Source organism: Balaenoptera borealis (assembly GCF_965194805.1).
Source record: "Balaenoptera borealis genome assembly, chromosome: 19".
Classification (NCBI taxonomy): Eukaryota; Metazoa; Chordata; class Mammalia; order Artiodactyla; family Balaenopteridae; genus Balaenoptera; species Balaenoptera borealis.
The window spans coordinates 67,272,159-67,297,416 of NC_138878.1; the positions used below are offsets into that span (position 1 = coordinate 67,272,159).

At 43.2% G+C, this 25,258-nt stretch overlaps 1 protein-coding gene across 22 annotated transcripts in view; it reads right to left on the reverse strand.

The window, feature by feature from the left end:
• Positions 1-25,258, reverse strand: part of ZNF470 (zinc finger protein 470) — a 45,715-nt gene that overhangs the window by 13,064 nt on the left and 7,393 nt on the right. For 5 of the 22 annotated variants that reach the window (XM_082367983.1, XM_082367986.1, XM_082367982.1 and 2 more), the window contains 3 exons: positions 24,682-24,808; positions 24,410-24,505; positions 19,964-22,024 (listed from right to left, as the gene is read on the reverse strand). In XM_082367983.1, coding sequence (XP_082224109.1) covers positions 20,151-22,024; positions 24,410-24,505; positions 24,682-24,808 — 2,097 coding nt within the window. In that variant the 3' untranslated portion in view covers positions 19,964-20,150. Of the gene's footprint in view, positions 1-77; positions 205-6,029; positions 6,099-6,248; positions 9,421-9,447; positions 9,609-10,113; positions 10,402-12,269; positions 22,025-24,409; positions 24,507-24,681; positions 24,809-25,258 lie in introns of those variants that run through there. The other 17 variants (XM_082367972.1, XM_082367971.1, XM_082367970.1 and 14 more) reach the window with 16 other exon arrangements.

Consider the following 25,258-nt stretch of genomic DNA (forward strand, 5'->3'; position numbering starts at 1 on the left):
TCAATCTTTTTTCTTATCTCTCTGTAGTCCTCACGTGACAGGCTGATGGTACGTAACTCAGCGAAGCTGCCCCTTACCCAGCGAGACCAGGTTCTGGAGGTTCTCTAGCATCACATCTCTGTACAGGTCCTTCTGGGCAGGTTCCAGCTGCTGCCACTCCTCCTGGGTGAAGTCCACAGTCACATCCCTGAACGTCACTGACTCCTGTAAGAGGAAACCCACAACCACTCACTGCAGGGCCCTCCTTACAGAGGTCTGGAAGAATGGCCAGAAAAGCCAAGAGGATTTAGGGAAGGCACACAGGATGTATCTGAAGTGATTTCAACAAGGACCAGCCACTCAGTTATCTTGGTGCCTCATTATTTGGGGATGGTCCTCTGACAGAGAAATAAAACAAATATGAGGCTGTTTAGAGCAGAAAGTCACAGATTTGAGAGACAGAGAAGGAATCAAAGGCAAAATGATCATAACCCAGTGAATCAACACATTCATTAGAAGCCCAGCAAAGGCAGAAACCCAGATGGAACCCAGTAGTTCACCAAAGATTCCTGAGCCCCTGCAAAGTTGCAGGCACTGAGCAAGGTGCTGGGATACAGACACAGAAGGTTTAAGAACTAATTCCTCAAAGGAGGGGCAGACGAAAACACCGGTAACTGACCCACAATCTGGTCAATACTGTCATGAAGGTATGAACAAAATTCTCCAGGCGCCTGAGCAACGGCAGCTTTAGGGGGCGTCCGGGAGGACTTCAGAAAGGTGACACTGAGTGTAGGCTGGGGGAAGGATCAGTGGTCAGGTCCTTGGGGGGAGATTCCGGAGGGAGGAAGAGCTTGGGTCAAGATATGAGGCTTAAAAGGCAGATTAGACCATTGAGGAATCGTGAGAAGTTCATGTGGTGGAAGCATAAGAGCCTTTCCAGCTGATGCTGCAAGCCCTGGGGATGAAATGAATGTGGCTTAGCAGGGAGATGATGATGATGATGGTGATGGTGGTGGTGGTGGTGGTGGTGGTGACGATGGTTGTGGTGATGATGACGGTGATGACAGTGGTGATGGTGATGGTGATGGTGATGGTGGTGATGGTGATGGTGGTGGTGGTGGTGGTGACGATGATGGTGATGACAATTATGTTGTCAATTGTAGGTCACAACACCTATCCCTTCATAGGCAGTTGCTATGTACCAGGTACTATTCTAAGGATTTGTTATAGGTTGAATTATGCTTCCTCTCCTCCAAATCCATGTGTTTAAGTCCTACTCCCAGCACCTCAGAATGGGACCTTATTTGGAAATAGGGCCACTGGTTAAGATGAAGTCATACTGGAGTAGGTGGGCCCTAATCCAATATGACTGGTGTCCTTATAAGTAGAGGAAATTTGGACACAGAGAAATGCACACATGGAAAATACCATGTGAAAACAAGCCAAGAACTAATGGGAGCTGAGAGAAAGGCTTGAAATTGATTTTCTCTAGACCCTTCAGAAGGAACATGGCCCAGCCAACACCTTGATTTTTGACTTCCAGCCTCCAGAACTGTGAGAAAATATATTTCTGCTGTTTAAGCCTGTCTGTGGTACTTTGTTATGGCAGCCCTAGCAAACCAATACATCCGTCTTGCTCTCTACTATTTCCCCAGTGTTTAGTACAATGCCTGGCATATAGTAGGCACTCAATGAATAGTTCTTGAATGAATAAATGGGTCAGTAAGGATGGTGTGAGGATTAAATGAGTTATCCATGTTTGACACTCAGAACAGTGCACAGCATACAGTAGGTGCTTAATTACCATCAGCTACTGTTACTGCCACCCACATCCACAGGTCCTTGGCTCTCCCCAGTGCTCTGAGCCCCCGACACGAGAACCGTGAACCCTGGCTCACCCTCCCTGAGAGGAGGCCTCACCTCCTGGCCAGTCCTATCATGGTCCCCATGTGCCCGCCCAGGGGCTTTGGGCTCAAGCTGGCCTCCTCTACCTCGTGGGTCACTACTGTTTGATGAGGAAGCAGTACAAGGCAGTGGTTGAGAGTGTGGGCTCAGGAGCCTGGAAGCCTGCAATGAAATCCTGGCCCTACCCTCAATGGCTGTCTTTTCCTTGGGCAAGTGCCTTAACCTCTCTGAACTTCATTTGTTCATAATAACAATGTCCCCCTCTGTAGATGTCATGGGGGTTGAATGGGGTAATGCATATATGGTTCCAGCACAGTGTCTGGTATGGCTGGAGTAAGTTCTCGATGAATGTCAACTATTACATTCGATTGATTTTGACATTTCATATGCATCTTATATATATACTTATTAGTAGTAGTAGTTATTATTATTGTTTAATATTTAATTATTTATTTATTTTGGCCAGGCCAGGCCTAGTCATGGCATGCAGGATCTTCGTTGCAGTATGTTTAGTTGAGGCATGCAGGATCTTTAGTTGTGGCATGCAGACTCTTAGTTGCGGCATGCGTGTAGGATCTAGTTCCCCAGTAGTAGTTATTATTATATGATATTATTATTTGATTCTTTGGCCCATACATCCTTTGGCCAGTCCTGCTAATAATTCCTTTTAAAAAAAAAAGCCACCTTATTGAGGTATGATTGACATATAAAAGCTATACATATTTAATTAATACCACTTGATTAAGTTTGGAAAGTATGCACGTATGAAACATTATCACAATCGAGGCCATAAGCTATCCATCACCTCCAAAAGTTTCCTGCTGCCCCCTCTCTCTTTGTATTTATTTTAATTTTTAAAAACCTAGTAGTTCCTTCAGAGAGTCTTCTCTAAGTATGCCCCACATCAGTGAACTCACTCAATAAATAACATATTTACTGAGTAGGCTCCATGCACTGCTCTGGGGCTGGGCTGGGAGGGGTGCACTAAAAACAAAATGGACAGTCCTGGAAGTCTCAGAGCTGACACCTTACAGCAAAGGATGCTGAAGCGCAGACAGCAGGGGCCGCCCTCCTCTGGAGGGTTGGGAAGACTTCCCCAGAAGTATGGTTTAGCCCCAAATGCACCGAACCTGAGTGCTTTGTGTGTGCATGTTTGAGGCCACTCATTCTCGTGCATCATCTGTTTTGGTTTCCTGTCTAATGGCACAAACCAGTTCGCCACAAGGAAAACCTCCCCAAATTCCAAAGAGCTGAAATCAGATAGGCTCTATTTTTTGAAAATCAGAATATATTTGCGCTAGATGTAATTAAGAAGAAAGCACTTAAATAAAAAATCCCAACCATACCAAAATAAAAATAATCAACAAGTCCTTCTAAATTAAGTAGGAAAAAGAAGAAATCAAGACGATAGTCACAGACAAGTTAAAAATGAAGACATCGTGGTGCAGTTGCTTTGGAAAATAGTCCGACAGTTCCTTAGACAGTTAAACAGAGTTATATTAGGACCCAGCAATTCCACTCCTAAGTATACACCCAAGAGAACTGAGAACACATGTTCAAACTAATGTTTGAACTGCAGCATTCCTAATAACCAAAAAGTGGAAACAGCCCAAATGTCCATCAACCAATGAATGGATAAATAACATGTGGTCTAACCACACAGTGGAATATTATTCAGTCATGAAAAGGAATGAAGCACTGACACATGCTAAAACATGGATGAATCTCAGAAAAATTATGCTAAAAGAACCCAGATACAAAAGACCATATATCATATGATTTCATTTATATGAAATGTCCAGAATAGGCAAATCCGGAGACAAAAAGTAAATGAGTGGTTGCCAGTGGTTGGGGGTCAAGAGAGGAAATGGGAGTGAGTGCCGTTGGGTACACACTTCCATTTGGGATGATGAAAATGTTCTAAAATTGACTGTGGTGATGGTTGCACAACTCTGAATATATCATAAGCCAATGAATCGTACACTCTGTGGGATGGGGGGTATATCTTAATACAGGTGTTAAATAAATAAAGGCATGACAAACCAAAACTCACAGGTAAGTGAAATGACACATTTAGACATCAAAATAAAGTCTAGGTGGATTCAGAAGTTCACCGTTAACATCCAAATGATAAAACCGAAAAAAAGGAAGAAAAACAGGTGATGTGTGACCTGTGGATGGAGAAACCCTTTTATAGTTTAAAGACAATGGAAGACACCAGAGGAGGAGAGACAGACTCGATTGTAAAAATATGAAATGCTTTTGGACTTAAATATAAAATAAGAAACGAAAAGCAAAGCTGGGAAGTATATTTGCCACAAATATTTCCATACACACACACTTCTTTAAAATCTTCAAGAATACTAAGATTCCTGGAGACTGGTAAAGCACAAGATAGATCATTTAACCCCCCGCAGAAAAGGCTAATAAACATTTTCTAAAAATCAAACCTCACTAATATACATACAGTGCTACTCGGAAAAGATTTTGTGACACCATTTGTCACCTATCATGCTCAAAGTTTATACCATTTGTCATATATCCATTTATCATTTATATCCAACTTGCACAATAAATACCCGAGAGCCATAAATAACTAGGGACAAATAAATATCAAACAATAGGGGAGGGGGCTTCCCTGGTGGCGCAGTGGTTGAGAATCTGCCTGCCAATGCAGGGGACACGGGTTCGAGCCCTGGTCTGGGAGGATCCCACATGCCGTGGAGCAACTAGGCCCGTGAGCCACAACTACTGAGCCTGCGCTACTGGAGCCTGTGCTCCGCAACAAGAGAGGCCGCGATAGTGAGAGGCCCGCGCACTGCGATGAAGAGTGGCCCCCGCTTGCCACAACTAGAGAAAGCGCTCGCACAGAAACGAAGACCCAACACAGCCAAAAATAAATAAATAAAAAAAACAGAAAAAAAAAAAAAGACAAAAAACTTAGGGGAACCATTAAGTAAGCCAGGTATGGCCCCAAGATAAAATTTCTATGGAGTCATTAAAATGGATGTTACCAAGGAGTTTTTAACAATACAGAGAAATGCTCAGGATGAAATCTTCGATGAAAAAGCAGGATATAAAAATTGCTCAGCTGGGGTGATTCTTATTTTTGCAAAAAAACATGTAGCCAGGGAGAGAAGGACACACAACATTCGAGGGTGGTTATTTCTAGGATGAGATCAAGGGTCATTCTGATCCTTTTCACTATGCTCTTCTGGATTTTCTAAGCTTTTTGTAATGATCATGGCATTTCCTTAGTTATCAGGAATTTTCTTTTACATTTACAATAGATTATTTACAGCATTGAAAAATGAGTTTTTAAAAAGTCAAACTCACCAATACCAGATGGACATTTAGATACACTGATTATGCAGCCAAAACAAGTGATGTCTGTAGTTTTCAAAGGCTGGGGAAACCCTATTGATTAAAGTGTGATGGAAAAAAAAAATCTTCCAAGATAAAAATGGCAGAGCCAATACTGGGTCAATTTTTAAAAATAATCATCAGAGAAGGAAGCCAATAAATGAATACACAAATAATCCACAGGGTTATCTCTGGGTAGAGGCACTATGGGTGAATTATATTGTCTTACCTACAGGTTACTGGATTTTCCCTATTTTCTATAAAGAACATTTATATATTTATTATTATGAAATATTTCTGGCATAAAAGCAAGCTTAGAGAAAAATTCAATACACAGCTATATATGTACCAGCCGTTAAAACATCATAACACATTACAGTGAGAGCCGGGGACGCCAGCCGTGTGCCCTCCCCATGGGCGCCCTCCCTCCCCCGAGGTAACTGCTGTCTGAAATGTGTGGGCCTTGTTCCAGTGAGCCTTTTACACATTTAAACCATCACTTTCCGGGTGCCCTCCTGCGTCTCCTGAGGGCCCCCAGGGCAGAACCAGTCACTCCCCAGCTGCCCTGTCCTCCTTGGTTGACCAAAGCCAATGTCAGGGACAGGCAAGAGAGAGGCTCCTGGGCCTGGAAGGGGCAGAGGGGACAGGAGCGTCACCCCTGAGCACTGCTGTCCTTCCTCAGGGTGGACAGAACCCCCAGGAGGTGGGGACGTGGGCCCTGGACAGGGCTGGGGGTCAGAGGGTCATCCCTCTGTAAAAGAGAGGGAGGCAACATGACTCACCAGGGCCTCATCAGTCGGCAGCTGGGCGGCCATCCCTCCACTGCCCACGGTGACCGCGAATGGCGGGCTCTGGTCAGGGGGTAAAAAGAGGGAGGCACGGTGAGAGCCCAGGCCTAGGCCCACCTCACAATGCACACAGGACAGACACACACATGCCCACAGAGGGGCAGGAGACAGGGACACGCACACACGTTAACAGCGAACATTCAGGGTGCTTACCGCCTGCAAAGCCCTAGACCAACGCCTCTCACTTAATCCTCCTAACACCCCTGCAAGGTGGGCACTGTTTCCACCGACCCCATTTCACCATATAGTTTCACTTATATGTGGAATCTAAAATACGACACAAATGAGCTTATCTATGAAACAGAAACAGACTCACAGACATAGAGAACAGACTTGCTGTTGCCAAGGGAGAGGGGGTTGGGGGAGGGAAGGAGTGGGAGTTTGGGATTAGCAGATGCAAACTATTATATATAGAACGGATAAACAACAAGGTCCTCCTGTATAGCACAGGGAACTATATTCAATATCCTGTAATAAACCATAATAGAAAAGAATATGAAAAAGAATACATATATGTATAACTAAATTGCTTCGCTGTACAGCAGAAATTAACACAACATTGTAAATCAACTATACTTCAATAAAAAAAGAATATTGTCAAATTAAATGTTGGTCCCTATAAACTTTAAACAGTGAAATTTCAAATTAAAAAGCAATATAATTATTTTAAAAAAGAAGCCCTGCTGTACATCACAAAGGGTCACAAAGGTATGGGCTTGTGTCCCCATCACTTCACGTCTGCAAACCCCACAGCAGTGTGCCCGGCCTGCAGCGTGCCCGGCCCGCAGCAACCCCTCCGCAAAACCTCCTCCAGCTTAAAACTCTCCGGTGGCTTCCCACAGCCTTAGAAATCATCCCCAGTCTTCACCGCTGCCCACATGGCCCTTACAGTCTGCCCGAGGGCCCTCCCCCTCCCACTCCATTCCCCTCTCAAACACTTGGCCCCAGGTACACTGGCCTTCGAATCTGCCGCTTCCTCTGCCAGAAATGCTCTTCCCCTGTCTGGCTCCTTCTCACTGGCAGCTCAAATGTCACCTCCATGGAGAAGTCTCCCACTCCCACGGCCCTGAGCTCAAGTAGTAACCAACGCCCACCCCTGCCATCTTCTTATAGCCCACATCATTGCTGACAACTGTCTCTTTAAAAAGTTTTCAAGTTCATCATCTGTCTTCCCTTCACAAGAATGCAAGCCCCCGGGGAGCAGAGATGATCATTTTTGGATTGTGTTTCCAGCATCTAGGGTAACAGCCAGAGGTACCCAAACATAGAGCTGAGTGAATGAATAAGCCAACTTCTATCACTGGCAAAGATGCAAAGAAATGGGCCTCCCACACACAGCTGAAGGAACGGGAGTCACTCAACATTTCTGGAGAGTGAGCTGGCAAAACACGAACCCCATAACCCAGCAGCCTTGTTCCCGGGACTCTGCCCATAGCAACAAAAACTCCATGTAAAATGTTATATACGGAAAAAAGATGTTTATTATAGCACTGTTCCTAGAATCCAATCAAACCAACAAACACACAAAAAAACAGAAACAAAATATAAGTATCCATCAGCAAAGAAATGTTGAATAAATGGTGGGGCATCCATTGTGTGAAATATCAGGTCTCCTTAGAAAACAGGAGTGGGTTCTGCATCTGCTGACATATATATTTGTGATGTCATAATGAGAAAAGCAAGTTACTTGGTTTTATACCTAACTTTAACCCCTCTGTATAAAAACGAACCAGCACATGTGGGTGTGTGTTTCTGTAGGTGTTTCTGAGCCTGGGAAAGGCCTGGGGAAGGCCATGGAATGATGGACACCAGATGGTGCCTCGTGGGGTTGGAGGGGGAATGGGAAGGGGGAGTTATTCATTTTTTTTCTTTATATTCCTTTGTTTCCCTGGGTGAGTGACTTCATATTAATGTCATAATTTTTTAAACAGAATTTAATTTTTTAAAGAGTATTCTTTCTAGACTGGCAATCTCCATGTGACTCCCATCCCTACACTGTGAGGTCAACAACACTGGCTTTGGCCGGACGTGGACATGACCAGAGCCGACTTACACAGGAGGCACAGCGAGCCCAAGGCCCCTGATACCTGTAGGGGCCCACGAGAATGTCTTAATTTAAGATCATTTAAAAAAAAAAAAGGTGACTCTAATCCAGCCTGGATTATATTTGTCTTCATATCAGTGTAATCACAAACTATAATTTTTTTTTTTCATGAAAAAAGGAGTCCATGAAGGCGACAAAGGCACAGAGGCCCTGGAAGTGACATGCTCTGGGCTGGTGACTGTTGAACCCATGTGGCCTGAAATCTATGTGGCTACAAAGCTGGTGGCTACTTCCCTCCTCTCCTTCCTTGAGTCTTCTGGCATTTCCTTCCTTCCATTGTTTCTAAGGGTAAGATTCCCATGGGGGAAAAAATCCTGCAACTCTGTGTCAGATGAGCCGAAAGGAAGAAAGGATTTCCCATTTGTCTGGTCATTAAGTGTGGGGTCTCTGGAACCCAGATACCTGGATATAGAGTTGGGTCACTCACTTAAGTCTCTGAGCCTCGGTTTCCCCATGTATAAAATGGGGATGATGAGGTCCCTACCTTGGAGTTACTGGGAGGCTTATAAATGAAGTAGTCCCAGCAAAGTGCCCAGAACAGCACTTTGAGGGCCCAATACACATCCCCTGAACAAATCAACCCCGGGTCAGGAGGAGGTAGGGGACTGTGACCCTCCTTTAAGAAGGTCCTGTGGAAGGCAAGAGAAGAAGCCTTAGCCCCACATCCTGTCACCCACACACTTCCTGCCCCCCCAACCCTCCAGAGCCTTCTACGAGCCAGATAAGGCTCTGAGGGGCAGGAAGGAGCTGGGGAGTCTGGGGGCCCCAGGCCAGGAGACCTGCAGGACGAGAAGGGAGGTAGCTCTGCTAGGCCTGTCCAAGCGTTCACAGTCTTTCACACGTGCTTTTAGGAGGGTTGCACCCAGATGCACTCGCATACAAACACCCAGAAAGGCCCAAAGACAGAGACACACAGGTGAACACACACACAGAGAGAGGTAGAGACACTGATGGGGCGGACTTCGGGAGAGACACACCCCATGCTCACAGACACACTCACACCCAGGGACACAGCTACAGAGTGAAAGACGAGGCACAGGTGGACACCTGGATGACACCCTCACACAGAGACACCGTGGGCAGAAATAAAGGCAGACACACACACAACCAAGGATGTGGACGTGGCGGTCACCCAGAGATACACTGCCCCCACCCCAACAGGGAAGGCAAAGACTACACACAGGAGACCCCCACAGAGACCAAGACCGGTAGGCGAATGAGCGCGTGCGCACCCCCGCCCCGACTTACACTTATGCACACACACACAGATTCGCCTCCTTCCCCATCGCATCACTTTAGGTCAGTACCAGCCTCCTCCCTCCACTCCTCTCCCCAGCCCTCTCTCTGAGCCGGCACTCCCCTCACCTGGGCCCTCACACCTTCTCCCTCCAGGGCCCACCTTCCCCTCAGTCCACACGCCCTCTCCCGGCGCGCACACCCTCCCCTCCTCCCTCACACCCCTCGCCTGGGCCCGCACACCCTCTCCCTTCAGTGCCCACACCTTCCCCTCAGTCCACACGCCCTCTCCCGGCCCGCACACCCTCCCCTCAGCCCTCACGCCCCTCACCTGGGCCCTCACACCTTCTCCCTCCAGGGCCCACCTTCCCCTCAGTCCACACGCCCTCTCCCGGCCCGCACACCCTCCCCTCAGCCCTCACGCCCCTCGCCTGGGCCCGCACACCCTCTGCCTTCAGTGCCCACACCTTCCCCTCAGTCCACACGCCCTCTCCCGGCGCGCACACCCTCCCCTCCTCCCTCACGCCCCTCGCCTGGGCCCGCACACCCTCCCCTCAGCCCTCAGGCCCCTCGCCTGTGACCTCACGACCCCTCTCCTCAGTCAGCCTGCCCCCTCCCGAGCCCGCCCCCGCCCCGCCCTGCCCTGCCCTGCCCTGCCCTTCCCGCGGCCGGACTCACCAGCGCGGGTCGGTCTGTACAATGACCGGCGCCCTACGGCCTCCAGGCCGCACTGCGCCTGCGCAGACGGGCGGACTACACTTCCCAGAAGCCCGCGCGCCTCCGCCTCCGCTCAGGCCTTCCCGCCCGCGGAGCCGAATGGAGCCGAGCGGACCCGAATGGAGCCGAGCGGACCCGAACCTACCCGAGACCCGACCGCGCCCCTCCAGCTCCCAGAGGCCCCCGCGGCACCGGAACCGCGGCCGAAGGGGGTGGGGGTGCTGGGGGAGTGGTATTGAGGGATGGGAGGGGAGGAGGAAGAGTGGAGGGAGAGAGGAGATGGGGGGAAAGGGAAGGGGGAGAAGAGAGAGATGGGGGAGAGGTAGGAGGGGAGGGGGGATTGCTTAGGGAGGCCGGTGGGGGAGGGAGGAGGGAGAATTCCAGAAAGGGATGGGGCGTGGGTGGAGTTGGAGAAAGGAGGCTGTGGCCCACCCTTCTGCAGACTTCTGGGCTGGACTGAGGGAGGATCCTGGGCAATTTTGTTGAGCGTGATAATCATGCTGAATTGTAGAAAATTTGTAAGGCATACAGAGATACAAACCAGAAAATAATAAGAAAAAAAAGTATTCACTTATTTTGAGTTTCTTACGTGCCAGCTCCTGTTTTGGGCGTTTTATGACTTACGAACATATCTAATTCTCACAACCATGCTACTTTCCAGGTGAGGACAGTGGTGCTGACAAAAGAGGTGGCACAAGGGGACAGTGGGGGAGCTGGGGTAGGAACCAGGGCTCCTGGCTGGGCCTGTTACACCATAAACCACAAAGCCAAGTCTGAAAGCATTTGCTGAATGTCTCAGTGGCCACAGAAATGTAAACAGCGGCTAGTCTTTTTTTTTTTTTTTTTTAATTGCAGTATAGTTGATTTACAATGTTGTGTTAGTTTCAGGTGTACAGCAAAGTGAATCAGTTATACATATACCTATATCCACTCTTCATTTAGATTCTTTTCCCATACAGGTTATTACAGACTATTGAGTAGAGTTCCGTGTGCTATACAGTAGGTCCTTGCTAGTTATATATTTTATATATAGTAGTGAAACAGAGGCTAGTCTTAAGGGGTGATTAATGACTTTAAATATTTTATTTGAGACAAATGTAGGTTCACCTGCAGTTGTAAAAAATACAGAAACCACCGAGAGAGATCCAGTGTACCCTTTATCTGGTTCCCCCAAGGGTGAAGTCTTGTGTTACCAAACCAGGTTCGTTTGCCCAAGGCACAGCAAAAAGCCAAGGTTTGCAACAAAGAAAAGGTTTATTCAGAGGCAGCCCTGCGAGGAGATGGGAAAACATCTCAGATCCACCTCCCTGAGGCGAGGGGGGTGAGGTATTTATGGGTTAAAGAAGCAAGGTGATCTTAGGCATGGGAAAAGGTATTGGCGGTAGGGAAAAGGTGAGGTAATCTGTGTTCTGTGCAGGCAAATCTGAGTTACATGCTTCCTCATGGGATGCATGTCCCAAAATGGAGGCGCTTAGTATGATCTGAGGGAGGAGTTTTTGGCCCTCTGATGTCAAAAGTTTGTTCATCAGACACATCAGGACTTTGTAAAGGCCCAGGTGTAGGGTCAGTGGTCCCAACCACTCTTAACTGGCTTGAGCTTGAACTGGACACAGCTCAGTCCAAGTTCCTGGAAAACGACTTGGGCAAACATCTTACTGTATAGGCTACGTGTGGCTTGGAGCACATGCAAATCTTCTGTAGCAAAAATTATAGTTAGCTTGATCAGTGAAGGCTGGTTACAAGTGGAGGTGGTTTTAACGAGCTGTAAGACAAGGTCAAGAATTTCTGTTAGGGGCTTCCCTGGTGGCGCAGTTGTTGAGAATCCGCCTGGCAATGCAGGGGACATGGGTTTGATCCCTGGCCCGGGAAGATCCCACATGCCACGGAGCAACAAGCCTGTGCGCTACAGCTACTGAGCTTCTACTCTAGAGCCCGCGAGCCACAACTACTGAGCCCACGTGCCATAACTACTGAAGCCCACGCGCCTAGAGCCCGTGCTCCGCAACGAGAGAAGCCATGGCAATGAGAAGCCCGTGCGCCGCAACTAGAGAAAGCCCATGCACAGCAACGAAGACACAACGCAGCCAAAAATAAATAAATAAAATAAATTTATTTAAAAAAAAAAGAATTTGTTAGTCACCAGTTTCTGTTAACCCTATAGGGCACGGTTTCACTTGCAAAGTCACAAATAGGATACAGACATGAATATTGTCAAGATACAGAACGTTTCCATCACCACTAGGATCCCTCAGGTTGCCCTTTCATAGCCACACCCACTTTCCTCCATACCCCATCCTTCCTTAACCCTTGACTATCGCTAATTTTTTCTCCATAATTTTGTCATTTCAAAAATGTTATATCAATAGGCATTTTTTTTCATTCAGCATAATTCTCTGGAGATTTATGCAAGTTGTTATTTGTATCAATAGTTCATTACTTTACTACTGAGTGGTAATCCATGGTAGGGATTTACCACAGTTTGGCTACCACATCTGGGATGTTTCCAGTTTGGGGCTATTCCAGTTACAGTTTTCTTTTCATTTCGGTAGGAACACAACATAAAATCTACCCTCATAACAAAATTCTAAGTGTACAATACAGTATTGTTAACTAGAGGCACGATGTACAGAACACTAGAACTTAATCACCTTGCCTAAATGAAACTTTATACCTGTTGACCAGTAACTCCCCATTTCCCCTTCCCTCAAGACCCTGGCAACCACCATTCTACTCTCTGCTTCCATGTGTCTATTTTAGATACCTCATATAAACGCAGTATTTGTCCTTCTGCGTCTGGCTTAGCACAATGTCCTCAAGCTTCACCCATGTTGTGGCATATGGCAGGATTTCCTTCTTTTTTAAGGTTAAAGGATATTACATTTTATGTGTATACCACATTTTCTTTATCCGTTGATTCACTGATGGACATTTAGGTTGCTTCCACATCTCAGCTATTGTGAATAATGCTGCAGTGAACAATGGAGTGCAAATCATCTACTTGAGATCCTGACTTTCGAATACCCAGAAGTGAGAAGTGAGATCATTAGGTATTTCTAATTTTTTTTTGGAGTAAACTCCATACTGTTTTCCATAGTGGCTGCACCATTTTACATTCCCATCAGTAGGGTACAAAAGTTCTGATTTCTCCACATCCTCTTCAATTTTTTTTAAAAATAATATTCATTCTAATAGGTGTGTGGTGATATCTCAGTGTGGTTTAGATTTGCATCTCTCTGATGATTAGTGATGCTCTTTACCTTTTCATGTAACTGCTGGCCATTTGTATGTCTTTTTGGAGAAATGTCTATTCTATTCAAGTCCTTTGCCCATTTTAAATTATTTTATCTTTTGCTATTGAGTTGCAGGGGTTCCTTACATATTTTGGATATTAACCCCTTATCAGATATTTGGTTTGCAAATATTTTCTCCCATTTCATAGGTTGCCCTTCTACTATTAATTGTCCCTTATTACAGGGTTTCGTATGAACCTAAATCTTCATTTCTCTGGGATAAATGCCCAGGAGTGCATTTCTAGGTCATACAGTATTTGCATTTTTAGTTTAGTTTTTTTTTTTTTCAACAAACTGCCAAACTGTTTTTCAGAGTGGCCGTACCATTTATATTCCTACCAGCAATTTATGAGATATCCAGTTTCTCCACATCCTTGCCGATATTGGATGTTGCCATTATACATATACATATTTTATTTTAGCCATTCTGATAAGCGTGTAGTGATATCTCATTATGGGTTTCTTGTTTTGTTTTGTTTTTGTTTTTACTAATGACTTTACTTTTTAGAACAGTTTTAGGTTTACAGAAAAATTGAGCAGATAGTACAGAGTTCTCATACACCCACCTCCCTGCACCCAATTTCCCCTATTAGTAAACGCTTGCATTAATGTGGAACATTTGTTACAATTAATGAACCGATATTGATACATTATTACTAACAAAACCCCATAGTTTACATTAAGGTTGCTCTTTGTGTTGTACACTTCTGTGGGTTTTGGCAAATGCATAATAATATGTATCCACCATTACAGTAGCATGTATTTCAGTGCCCTAAAAATGTCCTGTGCTGCACCTGTTCGTCCTCCTCCATCTTCATGAACCCGGTATTTTTTCTATCTGCATAGTTTTGTCTTTTCCAGAATGTCACAGAGTTGGAATCAGACAATACATAGCCTTTTTCAGAATGGCTTCTTTCACTTAGCATTTAATATGAACTTAAAGTTCTCCATTTTTTTAGCTCATTTCTTTTTTAAAAAAATTAATTTATTTTTATTTTATTTTTGGCTGCATTGGGTCTTCGTTGCTACACGCGGGCTTTCTCTAGTTGCAGCGAGCAGGGGCTACTCTTCTTTGCGGTGCGCGGGCCTCTCATTGTGGTGGCTTCTCTTGTTGTGGAGCATGGGCTCTAGGTGCGCAGGCTTCAGTAGTTGTGGCATGTGGGCTTCAGTAGTTGTGGCTCACGGGCTCTAGAGCAGAGGCTCGGTAGTTGTGGCGCACAGGCTTAGTTTAGATGCTCTGCAGCATGTGGAATCTTCCGGGACCAGGGCTCGAACCCGTGTCCGCTGCATTGGCAAGCGGATTCTTAACCACTGCACCACCAGGGAAGCCCCTGGCTCATTTCTTTTTATCACTAAATAATAATCTATTGGTTGTGCCACAGTATGTTTATCCATTCGCCTACTGAAGGACATCTCGGCCGCTTTCATAAAACTGCTGTAAGCACCCACATGCAGCTTTCTGTGTGGACATGTTTTCAATTCATTTGAGCTAATACCTAGAAGTATGGTTGCTGGACAGTGTTTAGCCTTCTAAGAAGCTGCCAAACTGTCTCCCAAAGAGTCTTGGTCTCCAGACCCTTGTTCTTCTTGTTAGACTTATTGAGGTGACATTTTCAGGATATCTAAATTTTAGTTCCCCAAAGAAGGAAATACTCAACAGATTAAAAAAAAAAAAAAGTTTCAATGGGTAAGTTTACATAATTGATTGATTTTTATGGACCCCCCCCAAAAGCCCTACATCTGTATTATGCGTTTTCAAAACAAGATGTGCTTTCTAAATTATTCCGACTCTTTGATGTTCACATTCGTTTTAAGCCACTTATGCCTACTTGTCGAGGCACATCTTCTCCCTTTGATCACCTTCCCTTTAAAATTATTCAGAATTTGATTAAAGTCTCTCACTTCCTCTGAAAACACTGTATCTTAAAATGACAACAATGGTATTAGAATCTCAGGAATACTGGCTAGAAGAAATCCTCAGCAGTGCTAGTCCCAATTTGAGTTACTCTGGATCGTCTGTAAATCAGACTGTCTCCTTTTGGGAACCGTATTCAAAATGTTTAGTAACAACAACTGCGGCCCACAGATGACCACTCACTGGTCTTATGAGGAATGTTCCAGAATGATCTATGAGGTACATGGACTCTGAGTCCTAGGCTCCTTGGATACAAGGAGCACAAACACTTCCCGTGAAGGCCATACCTGGAGCGAGCGGTGGGAATTTTTCCTGCTGTAATCCAGAAATGTTGATTCCCTCAACTTACCACGTGGCTCCGTGTCATCTCCAGACCAACTTCCTATAAAGGTCAAGGTCAGTTCTTCTTGGGGTAAATTGCCAGAAACTTTTCTCAATTGTCACCGTAACTTCTCTCTAGTACCTCTGATGTCTCTCCCTCTTCTTATAAGGTTACCAGTTCTATCAGATTAGGGCCCCACCCGTATCACTTCATTTAAGCGTAATTCCCTCCCCCAAAGCCGTCTCTCTCCACATACAGTCACACTGGGGTTTAGGGCTTCAATATGTGAATTTGGGGGTGGGAGGGATACAATTCAGACCTTACAACCACTCTACAACAAAATACAGAATTTAACCAGCATCCCACCTTAGCAACCCATAAAAGGAGTCTCTCAATTTGGTTTTAAGCAATCTTAACCCTATGACTTCAAACAGTATAAGACATCTTTCAACAATATCATACAAAGACCCTTAGTTGCTAGTAGTTCAGAAAGTTCAAGATTTGAGTTTTAAATTACCCAAAACAGTTAGCTACCGGCATCATAGACACTCTTTGGACTTGGCATTCCTCTTCCTCTTGAAACTGTCATTATTCAGGACTCTAGACCTCTATTCACCTCAGGCGACTACAACTAATAATAATTCACTTGGGTGTTTGCCCAGTGCACACCACGAGTTGTTACTTTCCTAGGCTAGGAAAGAAACAGGAGTCTCACTTGCCCCATCTCACCCAAACACCAATCCCTAACACCTCCAATATTCCAAAGGTTCTATTGTCTATTACATAATCTTCATACCAAACTCTGACTTGGTTAAGTTTCTTTAATTGCAAGCAAACAAGCAGAAAATGAAGTATTGAGAGGATGGTGAGTCGTTTAAGGAATTGCAGCCTTGGAAAGCACAAAAACTAGGGCGGCTCCAAAGATCACAACCACAAGGACACCAGCATCATCCCTTTAGGGAACAGATCCTTCTCCCTTTCAAGCTCCAGAGAGCATCTGATTGACTAGGTCCCTCGGAACTGTAAGACAGCGTATGGCCAGTTACTCAAAGGAAAAGAGAGAGTGTAGTCAAAAGAAGGAGGCAAGGGCTTCTCTGGTGACACAGTGGTTAAGAATCCACCTGCCAATGCAGGGGACACGCGTTCGAGCCCTGGTCCGGGAAGATCCCACGTGCCGCGGAGCAACTAAGCCCGTGCGCCACAACTACTGAGCCTGTGCTCTAAAGCCTACGAGCCACAACTACTGAGCTTGCATGCTACAACTACTGAAGCTCGCGCACCGAGAGCCCACGCTCCGCACCAAGAGAAGCCACCGCAATGAGAAGCCCGGGCACCACAATGAGTTGCCTCCATTCGCCGCAACTAGAGAAAGCCCGAGCGCAGCAACTAAGACCCAAAACAGCCAGAAATAAATAAAATTTTTAAAAAAAGAAGGAAAAAAAAAAAAAAAAAAAAAAGAAGAAGGCAAGGAAATCTGGGCAGAGGAAAACAGAAAAACATGTATTTTTGGTTTTATTTTTGATATTATGATTATGAATTTATACTAGAATACAGGTCTGAAAAAATTCTTTTCATTTAATATAGCACAACTATCTTTTATGGCTATATACACATTTACAGTTTTTCAACAGCTGCATATAATTCTGTTGAAAGAATACAACATAATTAACTTACCCATTTTCCCCTTACCCTAAGTTACTAAGAGTTTATCATTAAAAATGTTTCCCATTATACATTTACCTACCTGTGTACACTTTGGTTTCTGAGGAATATTGATTCGAATGGTCTATACATACAGCAATTTATATAACAAACAATGGAACTGTCTTGTTTTTCACACATTCACCAAAACTGGATATTATCACTCTTCTGTGATTTAAAATCAATCTATTGGGGGAAAAAGTCAATATATCATCACTTTACTTTGCATTGCCTTGATTACTAATGATAGTGGGTAATTTTCCTTAGCTGTTTTTATTTCATCTTCTTTAAAGAAGCTGTTAGCTCTGTCCATTTTTCTGAGTTGCAGATGTTACTATTACTGATTTGTAAGAGTGCTTTAAATATCAGGGATTATTTCCCTTTATCATATTTGTTGCAAACATTTTCTTTCAGTCTCTCATTTATCTGTTAACGTTGATGTTTTCCACACAGAAGTGTTACTCAGTTTAATGTCAGCTCCTGGGTTATGTGTAATGCTTAAGAAGGTCTGCCTCAAGCCAAGGTTATAGAAATATTCTAAATTTTTCTTGTACTTTAATATTGTACCTTTAGATCTCTAATCCATCAGGACTTCATCAGTCAGTGTGCAAAGTATAGATCTATGTCTTTCCAGAGAGCTAACTGTCCCAAGGCCATCTGATCAATCCGTCTTTGCCCCACTGAAATGAAAAATCCTTTTTATCATATATAAGGGCACTCAAAACCCTCTACATGCTCTGGATAAGACCGTCCATCTCCTAGCCTTGATGCCGAAGTAAAGAGGAAGCCCCAAAGCTCCATTTTCCAGTGTCCTCTGGATAAGAGCTCCCCTCACATGGCCACAGGCAGCAACCAAGAGGAAACCCGAGAGCTCTGGGTACTCCAGGTACCTTCAGGTGTAGGAGGTGCTCCAGGTAAGTATTCTCCTCTAGGTGTAAGAGTATCTACTAAAGGGCAGGGGATCTCGTTTTGGGTGATGAAAATGTTCTAAAATTAACTGTGGTGATGGTTGCACAACTCTGAACATACTAAAGTCATTGAATCATATACATTTTTTTTTTTTTTGGCTGTGCCACACGGCTTGCGGGATCTTAGTTCCCTGACCAGGGACTGAACCCAGGCCATGGCAATGAAAGTGCCGAGTCCTAACCACTGGACCACCAGGGAATTCCCTGAATCATATACTTTAAGTGGGCAAATTGTATGGTACGTGAATTATATCTCAATAAGACCGCTACCAAAACAAAACAAAATCCAAAACAAAACCCTCTACCAGCCTCTAAATCACGATTGACAAAGAGTGAACAGAACTCTCATGAACCTTGTTAAGCCATCAATTCTCCCTTCCTGCAATACTCAGAGCATCATAATTATCTGCTTTGAGACTGTCATGATTATTCTCATCATGCCCTTTGGGGCTGAGTTTTTTCTAGTTCTTCCCTAGTCCCTTGGTTCTAATGCCCATATGTTCTGGGGGAATAAAGCACCCCCTCCCAGCACTCCCTGGCTCCCTTTTTAGATCATTTCTCATCATGTACAAGTATGTACATGTCACATACTTACTATATAGTATTTCAATTTTTAGTTTGTCTTCTCCCACCAGATCTGTGAAGAAAAACGTTTTTGCACATTTTGCACCTCGCTGTATCCCCAGCACCTAAAACAATGCCTGGAACATTAGTAAATGCTCCATTAATGTTAATTTAATGATTACTACAGTACTACACTCTTTGCTATATCACAGTACTCTCTAGATGGTCAAAATGAGCTTGTCAACTTAAAAACACATAGGGACTTTTTTTGGACTATCAATGAATTTACGTATTTAACTTGGGGAGAAATATCTTTGCCAGACTGAGTCTGTCTATACAGAGACATGTCTAGCTTTTCATTTACTCTGTTTTTTAATATTTAAAAATATTTAACTTTTAACATTCACATTCACAAGCCAACTGCAATATATATGTTTTCCTGTTTTGGTATTAGTCTTGTCAGTCTCACAGAACAAGATGGGAAGCTTTACTGTATTTATTTTATGCTCTAGAACAATTAAACATCACAGGGCTTGTTTGTGATGCTTTTCCACAGGTGAAAGTGTTGAACTACCTTTTGTAGTTTATTTCATGGCTATTAACCTATTCAAGTTTTCTAGCTTGTTCATTTTAGTTCATTTTTAATACTACCCCCTAGTTAGTCCTACATTCTACCTTTTGTTCTAATTGGCCTATTATCACTTGTAAGTGCCAGGTGAGGTGAGACTCTCTCATCAACAATGCTAGACGTCATTATATTTATTCATAGAGGGGGGTGCAAGCCACCATGTTACCCTGTATATCATACAATCTTTCAATTCTGAATGTGTTCATTTTTCCTACCTACTAGGAGAGTAAAGAGTTCTCCGCCTACTCGAAAATTTGTAGGCTTCTTAGTCTTGACCTACTGGTTCATTACACTCGCAGCTAAACATAACTGTAAGGAAAACTCTACCTTAATGGCATTAATTATAAGCCCAGGAAGGCATGGTAAACCCTTTAAGTGGATTATCTAACATATTATTCAAAACAAGTGTTTCAAATGGAAAAGTAACATGAATATAGTTCTTTATTTTTAAAAGATTAAGCTGGCTACAGTGCTAAAAATGCACTTGAGGGAAGCAAGAGGGAAAATGGTTGCAACGCTATGCAGAAATCCAAACGAGATGGTTGCATCTTTGACCATGATAATGGCATGAGTTGGAAAGAAGTGGATAGATAGATTTAGAATATTGAAGCTAGAGGACCTGGTGGTATGCAGGTGAAGACGAGGGAATAATTGAGGATGACTCTCCGGTATGAATTCGCTGATGGTGAGCAAGGTGTACACTCTGCCTAAAGGCTTTTCCACATTCTTTACATTCATAGGGCCTTTCTCCAGTATGAATTCTCCTATGCAGCGTCAGATGGGCAATCTGGCTGAAGGCTTTGCTGCATTCCTTACACTCATACGGTTTCTCTCCTGTGTGAATTCTCTGATGCAGAGTAAGGGATTTACGATGGCTAAAGGCTTTCCCACAGACGTTACATTCGTAAGGTTTCTCACCTGTATGACACCTTTGGTGACAGATCAGGGATGCCCTCTGTCTGAATGCCTTCCCACATTCAAGACATGCATACGGTCTTTTGCCAGAATGGAGCCTCTGATGTTGAACAAGATAGGAGCCATCACTAAAGGCCTTCCCACATTCAATACATTCATAAGGCTTCTCGCCAGTATGAACTCGCTGGTGTTGAATAAGGTGTGCAATTTGACTGAAGGCCTTCCCGCATTCCTTACATTCGTATGGTTTCTCTCCAGTGTGTACTTTCTGATGTTGTACAAGGTGTGCATTCTGGCTGAAGGCTTTGCTGCACTCCTTACATTCATAAGGTTTCTCCCCAGTATGAATTCTCTGATGATGGGCGAGGTGCGTGCTCTGCCGAAAAGCTTTCCCACATTCCTTACATTCATAGGGTTTCTCTCCAGTATGAACTCTTTGATGAAGAGTGAGTGAGCCACGATGGCTAAAGGCTTTCTCACAGATATTACATTCATAGGGTTTCTCTCCTGTGTGAATTCTCTGATGGACAGTCAGGGATGAGCCATGGCTAAAAGCCTTCCCACACACGTTACATTTGTAAGGTCTCTCTCCAGTATGAATTCTCTTATGCTGAATAAGTCCTATATGATCAGTGAAAGCCTTCCCACAATCAATACAATCAAAGGGTTTCTCTCCAGTGTGACAATACCTCCGATGACGTATAAGAGAAGCGTTCTGCCTGAAAGCTTTCCCACAGTCAATGCATTCATAGGGTCTTTTCCCAGTGTGAATCCTTCGATGATGAGCTAGAGATGAACAATCACTAAAAGCTTTCCCACATTCGATACATTCATAGGGTTTCTCTCCAGTATGAACCCTCTGGTGTTGAGCAAGATGTGCAAGCTGGCTGAAGGCTTTATGACACTGCTTACATTGATAAGGTTTCTCTCCAGTATGAACTCTCTGATGTTGAATGAGATGAGCATTCTGGCTGAAGGCTTTCCCACATTCAGTACATTCAAAGGGTTTTTCTCCTGTGTGGATTCTCTGATGTTGAGCAAGGTGGGCACTCTGGCTAAAGGCCTTTCCACATTCGATACATTCATAGGGTTTCTCTCCAGTATGAATTCTTTGATGAAGAGTAAGAGTTGAGATTTTGCTGAAAGTTTTCTCACAGTCATTACATTGCAAAAGTTTCTTTTCTCCATAGACTTGCTTGCGTTTTTTCACAAAGGAATGTGCTTTTAAGCTTTTCTTATCTGTGTCAAAATTATATATTCTCTCTTCGATAGGAAATACCTGTTTTATATAAGATAATGTATTCAGATAAAAAACTGTCCCAGATTTGTTAGAGTGGTCTCCTTTCTCAATAAGGGTACCTATATGACTGATTGTCCCTTGCCTAAAATGTGTCTTCTGACTTACCAGCTCCCTCTCAAACAGGTCTTCACATTTCCAGTTTTCCCTTAATGTGGAACATTCGAGGTCACAGCTTGTAAGTCTTTCCATTATCATTGCCTGGGACAATTTTTCCTCATAGATGTCCTGGTTTGGAGATAATTCCTTTCTCATCCACACAAACTCCAAGTCTGAAAGATATTAAGAAAGCAAACGTCTCCTTTATTTAATGCCAAAACAACGGAAACTTCCAAATGAAACCATGTGAATCAAAACAGTTGCTGAAGCCCACAAAGGTAAACGTTTTTGACAGTTCTTAAAGTTAGGCACTGTGACCACCCTTGCGTTTCTCAAATAAACCCTCCTTGGCTCTGGTATATTATTTCAACATGACTTTTTATTTAAGATATTGCACCAATATTCATAATTGATTTTGTCTGTAATTTCCTTTTTTTGGGTGCTGTTTTGGTAATATTTTGGTAGCAAATGTTATGCTGTCTTCATAAACACATTTTTTATAGTTCTCCTTTTTATTCTCTGTCATAGAACACTTTAAACAATGTTGATAGTGTTCCTTACAGGCTTTATAGAATTTATTTGTAAAACAATTTGGGGTTGTGGCTTATTTTCTTGGGGGAGGCAGTTCTTAGATGACTTTCAACATTTCTTCAATGGTAACCAGTCTGTTTAAATTTTCTATCTCTGGTGTCAGTTGTGGTTATTATATTTTCGTAAAGTATCATCCATTTCATCCAGGTTTTCAAATTATTTGCAGAGACTTGCATTCCAAAAATAGATCCATATGATTCTCTTACGTACTCAGGCATCAGTGGTCATTTACCATTATTTCTTTTCTTGTATTTTCTTTCATTTGTCTGGATACTTTATATATTTTATTGGTTTTCTAAAGAAGCCTATGTTGGATTTATTCTCATTAGATCTACTGTTTTCTGATTCATTTATACCTATTTTTATCTCTAGCAATATAAATCACTATATATAACTTATTTCAGTCTCCCTGAGATTCATTTTGTTCTTTTTCTAATATCTTGAATTGGATGCTTAATTCATTTTTTTTATTATTTATTAATGTACATCATTAGGGCTATAAGTGACATACCAACATCCACTTCTTAAAACTTTGAGAACTGAAAGCAGTAAAAGGCCACACTACAGGCCACAGAATAAACTAACCTCCTCACCTGAAGATCATTTCCCTGCAATATATGTCTATAGGCTATTATCTGGCTTTCTAAACCAGAAAAACAGCTTTCAAGCATGACAGGGAAAAAAAATTAATAAACTGAAGAAAATAACCTGAGTCAAAAATCCCAATAGGTACAGTAAAAGTGGGAAGATGATGGACAAAGAGAGAGGAGGTAACATTAGTGGGCTAATTTCTTCACCTTTCATATCGGTATCAAAAGACAATGTTTTGAATCTCAAGTGGATGAATTTTAAAGTACAAATTTAAAAATAGATGAAGTCATAAAGTTAACAAACTGTAGAACTAAAACCTTTCCAACTGAAGGGGGAAAAAAGACATAAACAACAAAACAAAAAGAAACAACAACAATAAAAAAGAAACACCAAAGAGAAAAATAATTAAAAGCAGAGAGAAGAACATAGCTATAATACTTGTTAACTTGATAAGTCACATTTTAAAGAAAGGAAAATACTTAAACAAGTTTGAAAAACTAAACACAAATCTGTCTGAAGAACCCAGAAATGTTGAAAGTCAGGGATGATTACAACAATACAGTACTTGAGCAGAACTAGGTAAACAGCAATGGAACATAACAGAGTTCAGAAACTGACTGTGGTATTTATAGGAAATCACTAAAGGTAAAGGTGTATGTCACACCAGTGGGGAAGAAAAGATACACTTAAAAAATAGTGTTAGAGGGACTTCCGTCGTGGTCCAGTGTTAAAGAATCCGCCTTACAATGCAGGGGACGCGGGTTCGATCCCTGGTCGGGGAACTAAGATCCCACATGCCACAGGGCAACGAAGCCCACACGCCACAACTACTGAGCTCATGCACCTCAACTAGAGAGCCTGCGTGCCACAAACTACAGAGCCCATATGCTCTGGAGCCTGTGCGCCACAACTACAGAGGCCACGCACCCTGGAGCCTGCGCGCCACAACTAGAGAGAGAAAACCCACACACAACTAGAGAGAAGCCCGCATGCCAAAACAAAAGATCCTGCATGCCTCAACGAAGATCCCACGTGCTAGAAGAGCCTGCGTGCCGCAAACTGCAGAGCCCACGTGCCCTGGAGCCTGCGTGCTACAACTAGAGAGAGAAAACCCGCACGCCACAACTAGACAGAAGCCCGTGAGCCACGAGGAAATATCCTGCATGCCTCAACAAAGATCCTGTGTGCTGCAACTAAGACCTGATGCAGCCCAAAATAAATAAATAAATAAATGATAAATAAAATCTTTAAAAAAAATAGTGTTAGAACAAGAAGTTTCAATTTGGGAGGGACTTTGAGAGGTATTTTCCAGCAAATATCAGAGGGAAGAAACACCTTTAGGATAGTTTTCCCAGCTCTAGTTATCCTGCATTTACCTGGGTGCAGGCCTCTTGTTATCTCTCCTTTCATCATCCAGGGCTCTTTATCCTGCTCCAATAAGGAGATCACATCTGGTTTAGAAATGCAAAGACCTGCATATAAGAGGAAATAAGAAAATTAGCTATGCTGTGGATATTCCAGAGCTATGACACAGTCTAAATGGTACTGAGAGAAGAGAAACATTGTAGGAAAATGCTGATAAAGTCATGAAAGACTACTGAAGTGGAAAGACTCCTAGGGGGAGGTGGAAGGAGGAATATACTCTTACCCAATGAAGCCATGTTCCTATAGTTCTCTAACATCACCTTCTTATACAAAGTCCTTTGAGCAAGATTCAGCCATTCCCACTCATCTTGGGAGAAGTCTATGGCTATATCCGTGAAAGACACTGAATCCTGAAACAACACAAATATAATCTTGCTCAATCAGTGTTCATGCCCTGACTTAGCTGGCCTTAGGGTAAAGTTATGTTGTTCACATTTGGGAAAAAAAAAACTGTGAGTAACTGCCCTGGGGGGATCTAAATGATCAAGGTCATGTAGTTATTTACTGAAAAACTTTTCTGCCTATATTTATATATATTAAGAAAAAGAAAAAATATGAGCGATAACTCTCTGTTCTTGAAGCATTTTATGGTGTGAGAAGACGTTCTCAAATAAAAAAGTGTTGACTGCATTCAAAACAGAAAAGCATCAAGCACTAAATTATTTTATCTATGTTAGGAGTTAGCTCACTTTCTACATGGAAAAACTAAAGAGCTATATTTATATATATTAAGAAAAAGAAAAAATATGAGTGATAACTCTCTGTTCTTGAAGCATTTTATGGTGTGAGAAGACATTCTC